The following is a 13,131-nucleotide window of genomic DNA, read 5'->3' as shown; positions in this document are numbered from 1 at the left end:
CGGGTGGCGCCCTTTTATAGAGCCGAAGGCACGTGCCCCGCCCGCCCGCAAGCAACCCCGCCCGCCCCGTCCGCGCCGGCCTCAAGGTGGGCGGCCGCCCCCACCGCTGAAGGGGCCGCTGGGTTGCGGGGGAGGCTGGTGAGGAAGGTAGAGGTACAGGGTGGGGTGAGGAGCCCTTAGGGCTAGGATTGCCCCCGGGAGAACTGCGGGATGATGGAGGCAGAGAGCCGATGCGGGGATGAAGGCACATACAGGACCAGGGCCACTGGGGAGAAAGGAACTGCCGAAGAGACCTCCCTGGCCCACTCACAGCGAGCCTCCCTGCCATCCCCACCACGGTGGGAGTGAGAGCAGACTCCCACCGAGTTAGGAAAGGAACTGGCCCCAGCTCATGGGCCTCCCTGGTGGCTCAGACCATAAAGAATTCTCCTGCAATGCGGGAGACCTGGGTTCGATTCATGGGGTGGGACGATTCCCTGGAGGAGGGCATGACAACCCACTCCAGTATTCTTGCCTGGAGAATCCCATAGACAGAGGAGCCTGGCGGGCTACAGTCCATGGGGTTGCAAAGAGTCCAACAGGACTGAGCAACTAAGCACTAAACCATGGCTAGACGTCTCCTGTCTTCAGTTAGGGGCCTGGAGGGAGGAGACTGCAGTGGGGAGGGGGCAAGGGAGAAGAGACCCAGGTGGACACAGTCCAGACCTAGGTGGACTCACAGAACACATGGGCTGAGTTCCAGCCAGAGCTCAGGGGCCTTGCTTCTTGTCTGGTTAGTACATGTCACATGTTGCCTGTCCTGACAGCTCTGTTCTCAGCTGTGTCCACACATGACATCTCCCATGTGCTTGATCATACTTTTGGGGCATCATGGCTGTGCTCTTGGCAGTGGAACATGTCTGGGTTAACAGAGCTTGTCACACGTGCGTAGTATTGCACACGGCTCCAGGAGCCCAGCTGCAGTTGTCCAGACATGCCACCGGCCATATACTTGCCCGCAGGTTGAATTCCAGCTGTTTTTAATCCTCTCCTCTCCCACCCTGGCTGATCCCTAGCCAGGGGCAAGTCTATTCCTTTGAGAGGTGAAGCTGTCTGAGTTGTGGGGGTGTCAGACCCATCAGAGGTGGGGGGTCATGGGGCAATCTTGCTCCCTGTGCTGCATCTAATAACTGGTGAGCTGAGGTCTGGTCACCTGCACCTGACTCCCACAGGACTGGCAGCAAATATGCCCTCACCCTGGTCTCTAAGGCAGCTTTGCCAGGGAGACCTCATTTCCAGAAGGGACTTAATCCAGGTAGGCTGGGGACCCTGGGGACTTGTCCTTTGAGCAGCGGCTGTCAGAAATGAGGGCTCCAGAGGTGACTCATGCCCAAAGAGATGGGGTTTAGCAACACACATAGAGTCACACGTGTCGTGCAGGCGTGCGCACTCACTATACCCTGGGGCTGGCAGCCATATTCACCTGTAGACCCTGAGGTTTGTTCATGCACTCCTGAGATGGCATTCCCATGAAAGCCTGGCCATAGGCTCACACAGATATGTAACCCCCACATGGGAGGTCTCCCAGGGCCCGTGGCCCAGAAAGAAGCACCCCGCCCCCTGAACCTCAAGGGCTGGGAGGCCCCATGGTGAATCAGGGAGCCATCACCCAGTGCCTGCCTGTGGCCCCACTGCCTATCCGTGACTCAAGACAAAACCCCAGAGTCCTGGTGCCAGAACCCAGAGTGTGGGAAGAGGGGAACACCCCCCCACCGGGCAGTCCTCTCTTCTCCCCACTCCCTGGTATGTTTCTCAGCCCCTCGCTGCCCCAGGTGGAGCTGCACAGGGCAGAACTGGCAAAGGGGCTCCTCAACGCTGAGAGAAAGTAGGGAACCCCAGCTCACAGCACCCTGTCCCCACCCCTGCCTGATCCCAGGCCTGCCAGCAGCCAAGCCCAGCCCAGAAACCAAAGCAGGGGAGTGAAACAGGGGACAGCTCTGCTCTCAGTGGGCAGAGCACTCTCCCCTTCCCATATACACATGTGTTTGCAGGTAGAGCACTGCCCTCCCCTCATTCACAAACATGTGTTTGCAGATAAAGTACCCTCCCCCCATACACACAACTGTTTGCAGGTAGAGCACTGCTCCCCATGCTTACATGTATTTGCTGTCAGTTCACATAGGTGTTCACGGTGCTCCACCTTGAGGGAGCAGGTTGCACATATAACTGTAGAATTGTGTATCTTGTAAGTAGTATCTGTTTACACGTGTGCACCTGTGTGTACTCACACATGTGTGTTTGTGCTCACCTGTAACTCTGGGCCTGCAGCTCATTGTAGAGCACGTTTGTGACCCCTTCTCCCCTAGTGGGTGCAGCCCCGTGCCGAGGCACACGGCTGGGCATGTGGAACAGGACCTGGATCCCAGTGCCCCCTGGTCGCAAATCAGAGTCTCTGGTGGTCTAGTGGTTAAGAATCCGACTGCCAGTATAGGGGACAAGGGTTCGATTCCTGGTCCAGGAAGATCCCACATGCCCTGGAGCAACTGAGCCCGTGCACCACAACTACTGAGCCTGTGCTTTATAGACTGTGCTTGGCAACAAGAGAAGCCACCGCTATGAGAAGCCTGTGCACAGCAACAAAGAGTAGCCCCTGCTTACCGCAACTAGAGAAAGCCCATAGGCAGCAACAATGACCCAGAATAGCCATAAATAAATAAACAAAAAATCTTTAAAAAGCCCATCCTTCAGAATTATGACCCCATATACTCCCACCAAACTTGTTGCTGTCTATAACTGGTTTTTACACACGGGTCCACACACGTGTATGCAGCATGCACACGGGGATGGGTTAGAGTTGGAGCTGAGAAGGTATGGTCAGGGCTTCATGGTTCTTAGTGGAAGACGTCTTCTTCCTGAGAGGACCCTGTCTGCAAGAGGGAGAAGGATGCAATGCCTTCCAAGGGCCCCTAATTCCTGTCAGCCCTCCTTGGGTCATCTGGGGATAAGACGGGTCAGGGCCTGAGAATGCTTCTACAGAAGGCCCGGACTGTCTGGCCTCGAGTTTGAGGGGCAGAAGCAGACCTCATTGCACAGCTGGATGCAGGCAATGGGGGTCGTGGGGGGCTCATTCTCACTGTAGGCTATGAATGGCGCCCCCTGGAGGCAAAGAGCCCCTGGAGCTTGGCTCTTGGAGCTCTTCAGGAAGAGCCTGAGCTTGGTGAGACAGGCCCTGACCCTGAGTCATGCAGCTTATCCAGGCCCTCTGGGCTCCCTCCTGCTCTTCTGGAAGGAAAGCCAGGCTGAGTACAGGCTGCGAGCCAGCCCACCTGCTTGGGAGCTCCAGGACAAGGCACATGAGGAGGCCCCACCTACCCTCAAGGCATCTTGAGCAAGGTCTGTGTCTCACCTGGGCGGGAGGGCTGAGCCCAGGAAGGGGCCTCCGATTCACCCTGTGGGAGGCTGTGACTCCTTGAGGTCAGAGCTGGGGGAGTGGGTTCCCAGGCAAGGGAAGGGCTGAAGACTCAAGTCCCAGCCTGTTGGACCAGAGGGGCGAGCTAGGGCCCTGTAAGGGGGAGGGCCAGCACGCCCTTCATTTCCTACCCCCCAAACTCTTTTTGCCTGAAAGGGAGTAGCTTGAACCAACAGAGGAGACATGGGCCTTGCTGTCAGCAAGCAGAGAAGAGTGTAAACATAGAAAATAAATCACGCTACCTTCCCTCACAGCCTCCCTAAACCCCCTAACCTCTTCCCCTGCATTGGAGTGTGGTGAGGGGGGCGCAGACCAAAACAGACATACAGACATTTTTCAAGTATAGAAAGTACTTCCTCCAGTTTGCGAAAAACCCTCAGAGGTGAGTGTATAATCTCCCCTTCCACAAATGACAAAACTGACGTTTGGAGAGAAGTCGCCTGGTGACTCAGATGGTAAAGAATCCACCTGCAGTGTGGGAGACCCAGGTTCAATCCCTGGATTGGGAAGATCCCCTGGAGAAGGGACTGGCAACCCACTCCAGTATTCTTGCCTGGAGAACCCCATGGACAGACGAATCGGCAGGCTATAGTCCATTGGGGTCACAAAGAGTCAGACACTACTGAAGCAACTTAGCACGCAGGCAAACACCTGCTAAGACCTCAGTCAGCCGTTAAGTGTTGAGCTGGATACATCCCGCGGGGATGGGTAGGAGCCAGGAAGAGGGCAGGGAGGCCAGGGAGCCACAGGTCTCCCCATGCTTCAGCCTTGCGCCCCTCTCTTAGGCCACCGCTGGATGCTCTCCCTGCTTCTGAGTCTTGAGAGTTGGGGGCTGGCTCTGGACAGGAATGGGGAGTGGACAGCAGAGATGAATCACCCGATTATGAGCATCCCCAGACTGGGGGCCGGGCAGGCAGTTCTTCCTCCTGTGTCAACAATCACCCCCTGTCTCCAGACGGATGAGATGGTGGAGAATCCATGAACATAAACCTTCCTTCCACTCCCCCCAGGGTACTGGTCAGGTGTCCAGCTGGAACTTGAGAAAATCTATCTCAAGATAGATTTTGACCCATAGTTTCCCTTCTGTTGTCCCTGGGCTGCCTTCAGCACCCTTTGAGGACAGCAGACGGTCACAGAGAGGAGGTGGAAGAATGCGATAGGCGCTAGAGCCTGCTCTGAGGAAGAGCCCAGAGTCCCAGGGGCAGGGCTGATGGGGCAAGCCCTCTTGCCGACCCAGAAGCTCAGCTCCAAGCCTCACTTGACCACTGATCAGTCAGGCGGCCGAGCCAGCTCCCTTCCCCCACCTCTCAGTTTCAGTTTCCTCATCAGTCACATGCAGGTTTCAGGTGGAGTCCCCCGACACACACACACACACACACACACACACTCTCTCTCTCTCTCTCTCTCTCTCAGGGCCTCTGTAAGGATTTGAAAACTGTAATTCAGTCAACGTAGAAGGAAAGGTTCGATTCCAGAAGCTCCCTCCTTAATCAGAGTCAGGTTTCTTCCTGTATGCATATCATGTCCATCCATGTGTGTTCTGGGCTCTGTGTATGTGTGTACCTGTGGAGGTCTGTGTGTACATGTGAGCAACCCTGGGAGTCTGCGTGTGTATCTCTGTGTGTCCCCATCTGGGCTTGGCTGTGGACCTGGGTTCGGTGTTTAGGAAAGTCAGGGATAGGAGGTGGGGATCTGTAGAGGAGTCTGGAGATGAAGTGACCTGGTCCAACATGATGAGAGTAGGGTTTGGGATTTAGAAGGAAGAGGGGGCAGGGCGGTAGGCAAGAAGCTGAAGGCAGGCAGAAAAGGGGACACAGGAACGTGACCCTGGGTGGGGCCCAGGACAACTGCTCTCTGAGAGGTCTGTGGTGTGAAAGGGGTGGGGGCGGGGGACAGGTGGTGGAAGGCTCTGCATCCGGTGTTCCAGAAAGGTGATGGGTATGTGAGCCCCAGTATACTTTCCCCTCATCCCAGCCCAGTCTGAGTGCTAAGTACAGGGCAGCCACCAGTGCCGGCCATACGGGCGGAGTCACAGGGGAAGGAGCCAGAGGAGGGGACAAGCTGTGGCAAGAGACTCTGCAGTCAGACTTCAAAAAGGACTTCCTGAGGGTCTCCAGACCTTGGGGCAGTCGGAGCTGGGCTCCAAGGAGACCCCATTCGTTGGGAGACAGGGATGTGGGTGTGGTAGAGGGAGACTGGAGAAGGCCAGGGTGCTGTATTTGGTCATCAGGTGGAACAGGGGCTGCATCTCAGTGCCCCTCAGTGATCCCTTGGTCAGTGTCCAAGCTTGGCCTTGTCAGTCTCTAGGAGACCCCAGCTCTGTCCTGTGCAAGTCTCTAGCCTGGGAGAACAGAGGAGACTCCCAGCCAGGGGAACAGAGATGTAGGCTTGAACTGAGGTAGACCAGAGTGTACGTGCTCCCACCCGCTACACTTATCCTTGACCCTGCTTCCCTGGGTCTAATAACAGCTTCATTCTGCTTCCTTGGGCAGAATGGAAGGGGCAAGGCTGGCAGGCAGCCCAGGAAAGGGGAGGGGGCTTGGCTTTTCACTCCTCTCCACCTTACTGGAGACATCCAGAGCTCTGGCCTTTCTACTCTTTTATTCCTCATCACCTGACTCTTAAAAGTGAAAGTGAAGTCGCTCAGTCCTGTCCGACTCTTTTCGACCCCATAGACTGTAGCCTACCAGGCTCCTCTGTCCATGGGATTTTCCAGGCAATAGTACTGGAGTGGATTGCCATTTCCTTCTCCAGGGAATCTTCCCAACCCAGGGCTCGAACCCGGGTCTCCCACATTGTAGACAGCCGCTTTACCGTCTGAGCCACCAGGGAAGTCTTGGGCCCCAGGAAAGCCCAGCTCAGAAACAAGGCCTGGTGCCAGTATACATAGATTCTCTGTAGCTCCCTGTGTGACACTGGTCAAGTTCCTACACCTCTCTGGGCTTCTTGCAAACCAGGAAAATGATCCTCTCCATCCCTCTTCCAGAAACTGAAGTGGGAGAGGGAAGTGAATCTCCCTTCGGGTTTGGAACACCATGGTCCCCCTTAGTTCCCTGGGGCAGTCCAAGATGCTGCCTTCTGTCTGCAACAGAGGGACGGGTAGGCTGACCTTCCCTGAGCAAGATGGGGGTGACTCACGTGCCCCAGGCTTCCCCTCCCCTTTATCGCTCACTTAGATTTTAATTTGTGACTCACAAAGCAAGGACCGGAAGTTGAGGAACCCCCTCAACATGAGGTACATATTTATTGGGGTGGAAGTGGAGGGGCTCAGACCAGCCCAGTCTGACTTACCAGGTCAGGGACTGAGCAGCCTCAGGATTTTGCTGAAATGTAACCTGCTGTAAGGAGCCCTAGGCTTTGGGATCTGTCTCTTTTCCTCCAAAGTTAGGAGCTGGGCAGAGGAAAACAGGGTCTTCAGTTAAAAGGGTTTTGGTTTAAAGGAGGTTGTCAGCACCACCTGAAGGGATGACCCTTTGAGAATTCACTAAATGTGACAACAAAGAGAGGCTTAGGAAGTCTGACAGAACCAGGGAAACTGAAGCCCCCAAAAGGGGAAGGCTTTATTTAAAGCCACTTAACATTTATCGGGGGCTTCTCCAGTGTCTCAGCAGTAAAGAATCTGTCTACAATGCAGAAGCCACAGGAGACTTGGGTTTGATCCCTGGGTTGGGATGATCCCCTGGAGGAGGGCATGACAACCCACTCCAGTATTCTTGCCTAGAGAATCCTATGGACAGAGGAGCCTGCTGAGCTACAGTCCATAGGGTCACACAGACTTGGAGATGACTGAAGCAATTTAGCACATACACACACACACATTTGCAGGAAAGGATCCAGAGTTCCTGCCTCCTGGGAGCTTTTCCTCCTCTTTAAAAATAGAACAGATCTTGCCTTTAACACCACCTTGGAGCCGGAGGCAAAAACCTGCTCTCACAGACTAGTGTATAGAGATGTGCACAAGCCCCACTCCACCACCCCAACCAACACATAGAGAGCATCACACCATACGTGAGACACAGCCCCCTACCCCATCCATGTCTACCTGCAAGCCCAGAGGCCCACAGGGGCAGATGTACCCATGGGTTGCACCATAACACACATTCCCCCCACCCCACCCTACACACCCTCGCTATCAGAGGTCCTCCTAGACGCTTCTCCTTCTCTTTCCCTGACATTCCAGTTCCAGCTTCTTGTGTCCCTCCCCTCCCCCAAGGTCACATTAGTACACACCAGCCTCCTTACCTACTTCCGGGAGAGAAAATCCTGAGGAAACAGGTTAGAGCAGGCCTTGAAATTAGAGCCCAGGGCTCGAGCTCCCTCACCTGCTACACCAAGCTGAAGCAGAGTGCAGAAAGCATGGTGTACGTACCTCCTTGGCTTTCTGAGTGACCTACCCTCTTCTCTTGTCACACTGGGCACTTGAGAAAACCATCATTGAGGCTTTTTCTGTTTTAGTTCCCTAACTGGGAATCAAACCCGTGTCCCCTGCAGAGGAAGGGTGAATCCTAACCACTGGACTGCCAGGGGAAGTCCCTATTGTGCCCAATTTAAGGATGGGGAGGCTGAGCCCAGCAAGGGTGACTTGCCTAGGACCACGTGGCAAGGTAGCAGGCCCAAGCTCGTCCCCCTGATGGAGGAACGGTGTCTGCACTTCCTGGAGCCATGGGCTTCCTGGGAGCAGATTCCACCCCCTCCCCGCACTGGGTTTGTGAAAGAAGCCATAGGCCTGAAGCCGCCCCTGGAATGATGCAGGATTGTTTGAAACAGCCGGCATCCCATGCCCCTCCCCAGAGCCCATGGAGAGGCTATGGAGAAAGCACATGAAGGACCAAAGGAAAGGGAAGCTGAAAAGCCAGGGACAACCACAGACTGCGGGGCTCTGTGAGGGCTGGGACTGCGTCTCTGGCATCTCCCTGAAAATCCAGCCTGGTGCACTGAGGTCTGGAGTTCATGAATGGCACAGGGAGGGAGATGGACACAGACCTCAGTTCATACAGCCCATCAGTGTATTCCCTATGCTAGTTTCAACCCCCGACCAAGCTGTCCCACGACAGTGACAGGCAGGGATCGACACAGATTCACAAAGACTGACAGAATTGGGACAAAATTGGAAATCAGAGTTCCCGTATGTGGTTAAGCACCTTGAGGATAAAGCCAGCTAGCCAAGCATCAAAGTCCCTCTACAAACAGGCCCCTGCCTGTTGCTGAACCTGTTCCCTCACTCAGAATATGAGGATAATGAGGAAAAGCAGTACTTCATAGGGCTGGTATGATTGTATAATCAATTTCCTTATGTAAGATATGGAAAATAACAAAGCACACCCAGCCCTTATTAGGTAGACACTCAATAAACATCAACTTTTTTTTTTCTTGGCTGCACTGCGCAACTCTTGAGATTTTAGTTCCCTGCCTGACCAGGGATTGAACCTGGGCCCTTGGCTGTGAGACCTGTGGAGTCCTAAGCACTGGACCAATCAGGGAAGTCCCAACATCAACTTTTTATTACTTCTCAGGCCTTTCACCATCAAAACCGTACCCATTCTAGGCAGAGATCACAAATCAGGATTCTCTTTTTCCTTGAAGTCTTCTGGAGGCCTGCCCTGCCCTCCATCTGCCTGAGCCAGGGGCCCCTTCTGCCCACACCTGCATCCTGCGTGGGCAGAGCACTGTACTAGCTGTCATGAAATCTGTTCAAATACGTTTCCTGCCCCCAAAGAGCTGACCTGCAGGAGACAAGGTCGAAACCACGTGGAAAAGGCAAAAAAGCTAAAGCCATGGGGAACTTAAAACGATTTAATTTTAAATCAGAATTTAAGACAAGAAGAGTTTATGCCACTGTACGTGACTGTGAAGAGAAGTGAATGGACAGTAATTGCTCTGATGTTTCAGAGGAAGAGCACCTTAGGCTGAGGGCGAGGGAAGGGTTTAAGGAGGAGTCACTGTTTGAGCTGAATCTGGAAAAACAGCCAGGATTAGGGAGAAGCTGCTGGGAGGGGGGTGTGGACCAGGCTGAAAGGAAGCAGCACCCCCTCCATCAGGGCACTGGAGCTTCTGGAGAGCAGGTCTTGGTCCCACTCGCCTCTGCACCCCCAAGGTGGGAGCATAGAGCCTCTAACACCAGAGGCCAGGGCAGCATTCAGTGCTTTTTGCATCTCTCCTGGATGGGGGACTACCAGTCCCTCTTGCCACTTCGCCCACCCAGCCCCTTCCTGTTTTCTGTGCTTTTCCACGTCCCCACCCTGGGAAGCAGCGGAACCAACACAAGAGGGCACTGTGCCCCTTCAGTGCAGTCTCTTCATCCGGTGAAGCCCCCTCTCCTCTGCTCAGTGCTGCCGCCCTATGACCCTCAGGCAGTGCCACACCTTCTCTGGGCCCCATTTAAAAGCCTGACGCTGCAGCAAAGAGCATACTGAGGTCAAGGCCCACATCCTGGCACAGGGGTGGGGACAGAGCCTCAGCCCTGGGCACACAGTCTCTTCTCTGGACTTCTAGGAGCAACCTGAGAAGGAACAAAAGGCCCAGGCCAAGCTGACAAGTAGCTGGATTTCCTGGGTTCATTCGGTGTCCCCTCTGAGCTGACCCCCAGTTCTCCTCTGGTCAGGTCCAGGGGACTGCACGGGCCACCATGGCCCCTGTCCCAGTGCTGGGGCATCAGATAGGAAATCAGGACGGGGATTTGTTGGGGACAGTCAGCATGCTCGGGCCAGCAAGCCCTCTTTGGAGGGTCTATCCACAGTGAGGGTGGTCATGCCACTGACATCTTGCTCCAAAGGTCTGTCCATCTAGCTTGCTCCTAGGCTGGAGGTCACACGGTCCACCTCTCACTTCGGGCCTCCACAGCCTGGACCAGGCCTTCCCCCAGGATGGCAAAGTCCTCCAGGATGGCTTCGACATTGGGCACCATCACTGGCTCCCCGCCTTGAGACACCACTATGCGTCCCTTTGTGTTGGAGACCTGGGGGAGCCAGAGACATATGGATTAAAGTGTCATGAGAGGCATACGCAGAGACACCAAGACAGACACACTTCACACCTGACACAGGGTCACCTGTGGAGCCACACGCAGGCACACACGCCCACACGGAACACACGTGCACACTCACGAACAGACAACTGTCACCAGCCAGCTCACCTTGAAGGGCTGGGGCTGGAAGCTGGTGGGCTTCCAGAGGACACCGATCACCTCTCCGCCATGCTGGTCATAGAAGAAAAGAGCCAGGTGTCCGAAGGCCTCCTAGGAAAGGGCAGGACAGGAAAAAGACTACAGGTGGGAACCTGATAGCCAACGCCATGGCCCCAACTCACCTGGAAGCCTCCTCCCAAGGGCCAGCCAGCCCTCAAGGACCTACCCTGAGCTGTGCCAGGTAGAGCTGAGGCGGATCATAGCCCAGCACGGGCATAAGGGAGGAGGGCCCTGGCTCACTGAGCAGGCCCCGGCAGAAGGAGGCAGCTGGTGAGTCCACGGCCTGGCGGTGCCGGGGGATGTGGCGGGGAGCCAGGCGGATCAGCACGTCGTACATGTCCAATGGTGACCGGAACACGGTCTGAAGAAGGGCAGGGAGGTCTCAGCAGTGCCCACTGGGGAGCTGGAAACTGGACCACAAACCCCTCCACAGGCCCACTCTGCTTCCTTCTTTCCCTTAGGTCTGACCCCCCATTAGGGCCCAAATGCTCATTTCAAGGTGGGAACACCAGGGCCTAGATGGTGGCAGCTTGGGTTCCACAGGAGGATTGCGGGCTACAAGAGCAAAGCTGGGGCCACAGTTCTCCAGCCTCCATAGCCAGGCACCATGGAAGCTATGGTGCCTTCTCTGAATTCAGTCTCACCAAACAAGGGCCCGAGAACTCTGGGCTTCCATGGCTCAAAGGCAGAGCCCCATGAGCCCCCAGAGTCAGTCTGGGTCAGGGGCTTACCCTGATGTCTCCAGGCCCCCGGGGATCCATAAGCTGCTTCTCTAGGACAGGCAAGGCCTCAGCTGCCAGGATCACCAGCTGGTGGAGGATCTGGGGAGGCACACACAGGTCATGCAGGTCAGACCTGACCATGGGCCTCTCTTAGCTCAGGCTGGGCCTACTTTTTCCTTGAGGGAGAAAACTACACATTTGGGAGCAGGAATGCAATGAAACCTGGGGCGAGGGTCCGTCTTGTGTCCACACGGAGCTTTTGCGATCTTGGGGGGTAACGATGACCATGACGGGGAGCTTTGCCCGGGTTGCCAGGAAGACACTGCGGATCTCCACCTGCTCTTCCACTGTGAATTAGAGGGGGTCCTGGGTCAGCTGACCCCTCTCCCCGGACACCCCCTACTGCTCCAAGTCCTCCCACTATGCCCACCACAGGGAGTCTCCAACATCCCCCACATGGCGTAAGTGATGAAAGGGACACCGCATCTGCCTCAATCGGGCAGGGTGGTAAACTCCCAGCCTGGGCTCAGAAGCAGAATTTTCCACTGCCTGGAATCCTGGTCTGGTTTCCGGGCCTGCACAAGCTGAGGCCTGCCCCTGGTCCCCCTCCTCCCCTGGGCTCCCACACACCTGGGGAATTAGAAAGCGGACACCCTCCTCTCTGCTGGGACCAGGAGCTCCTCACGTTACAAACAGAAGTCATCACTCACACTCTGAGGCCTGGGCGCCTACCCCCACCTGCACAGTTCCCTGCTCCCCCACCTTAAGACTTCTGACCTGGGCTGCAGAGTCCCTCTTCTCTCCTCTTCCCTCCTCTTCCCTCCACAGTCCCCTAGGTAGCCTGCTCACTGCCCCCAGTGGGTTCTGTTTCTGATCGTCACGTGGGCAAACCACATCTCTACAGTCTCAGAGCTCCCTGAAGGCTGGATCTGGTCCTCTTCCTCCTTAACATTTCCCCACCCCTAGGCAGCCAGAATCAGGAGTAGACATTCCAGGTTGGGTAAGCAGAGAGAAACCCTTGCCTGCCCGCCTCTGCAACCCACAAGGGGTAGTTCTTTCGGTAGTCTGACTTTCATCGTACCACTTACCAGTGAGCTCATTGTTGAGATTGACAATTAGGGGGTTGTTCTTCCAATCGAAGGTTGATATCAGGAAAAGGAACCGAAGGAAGCCCACCTGGGGGGAGCTGAGAGGGAGGAGTGAGCAAAGTGTCAGGGGCCCAGCCACATGTGCCCAGCCCCCCACAGTCTGGGGAGCCTAGAGCCCTTAGTCTGGACTGCGGGGGATGGGGGTGTCTTAGAACCCCTTCTGCCCCTAGTTTCGGCCACCTCTCCCATGTGGACTGAAGCAGGAAGGATGACAGCTGACCCCAGGGGAACTTCCTGGCTAGGGGAAACGTGGAGGCCATCACCTGGGAGGGCTGAAGGGCTCAGGGTGCAGGAAAAGGGCAGCAGCCACCAGGTCCAGGCTCTCATCAGTGAGCTCCCCACCCAGGAGCTGGGCACGCACCCAGCGCTTGGCCAGCCGAGCCACACCTGAAAAGGCTGGGTGCTGCTGCTGGAGCCTGTGGGAAGAAGAGGGTAGAGGCAGTGAGGCGCAGGCACCTGGGCCCAAGGACAGACTTTCAGCCTGACTGCAACTGTTCACTCAACTTTCACCCAACACTGGCCTCTGTGTTAATGTGCTATATAATGATACACGTATGATCTCATGTCTTCCTAACTAATACCCCAAGAGGTTGTTCCTAGCATGATTACCATTTTACAGATGAGAAAAAT

General features: G+C 55.6%; 1 protein-coding gene across 1 annotated transcript in view; it reads right to left on the bottom strand.

Moving 5' to 3' along the window:
- Positions 1-9,226: 9,226 nt before the first annotated feature.
- The window catches only part of NOL6 (nucleolar protein 6 (RNA-associated)), a 12,261-nt gene continuing 8,356 nt past the window's right edge, over positions 9,227-13,131 (bottom strand). The window contains exons 19-25 of the mRNA XM_010840177.1: positions 12,765-12,917; positions 12,442-12,539; positions 11,576-11,700; positions 11,363-11,452; positions 10,798-10,992; positions 10,581-10,682; positions 9,227-10,403 (exon numbers count right to left, since the gene is read on the bottom strand). Of these exons, the coding sequence (XP_010838479.1) occupies positions 10,254-10,403; positions 10,581-10,682; positions 10,798-10,992; positions 11,363-11,452; positions 11,576-11,700; positions 12,442-12,539; positions 12,765-12,917 (913 nt within the window). The 3' untranslated portion in view covers positions 9,227-10,253. The remainder of the gene's footprint in view (positions 10,404-10,580; positions 10,683-10,797; positions 10,993-11,362; positions 11,453-11,575; positions 11,701-12,441; positions 12,540-12,764; positions 12,918-13,131) is intronic.

Source organism: Bison bison, unplaced genomic scaffold (assembly GCF_000754665.1).
Source record: "Bison bison bison isolate TAMUID 2011002044 unplaced genomic scaffold, Bison_UMD1.0 scf7180017864141, whole genome shotgun sequence".
NCBI classification, from domain to species: domain Eukaryota; kingdom Metazoa; phylum Chordata; class Mammalia; order Artiodactyla; family Bovidae; genus Bison; species Bison bison.
This window is presented reverse-complemented; position numbering and strand designations above follow the sequence as displayed.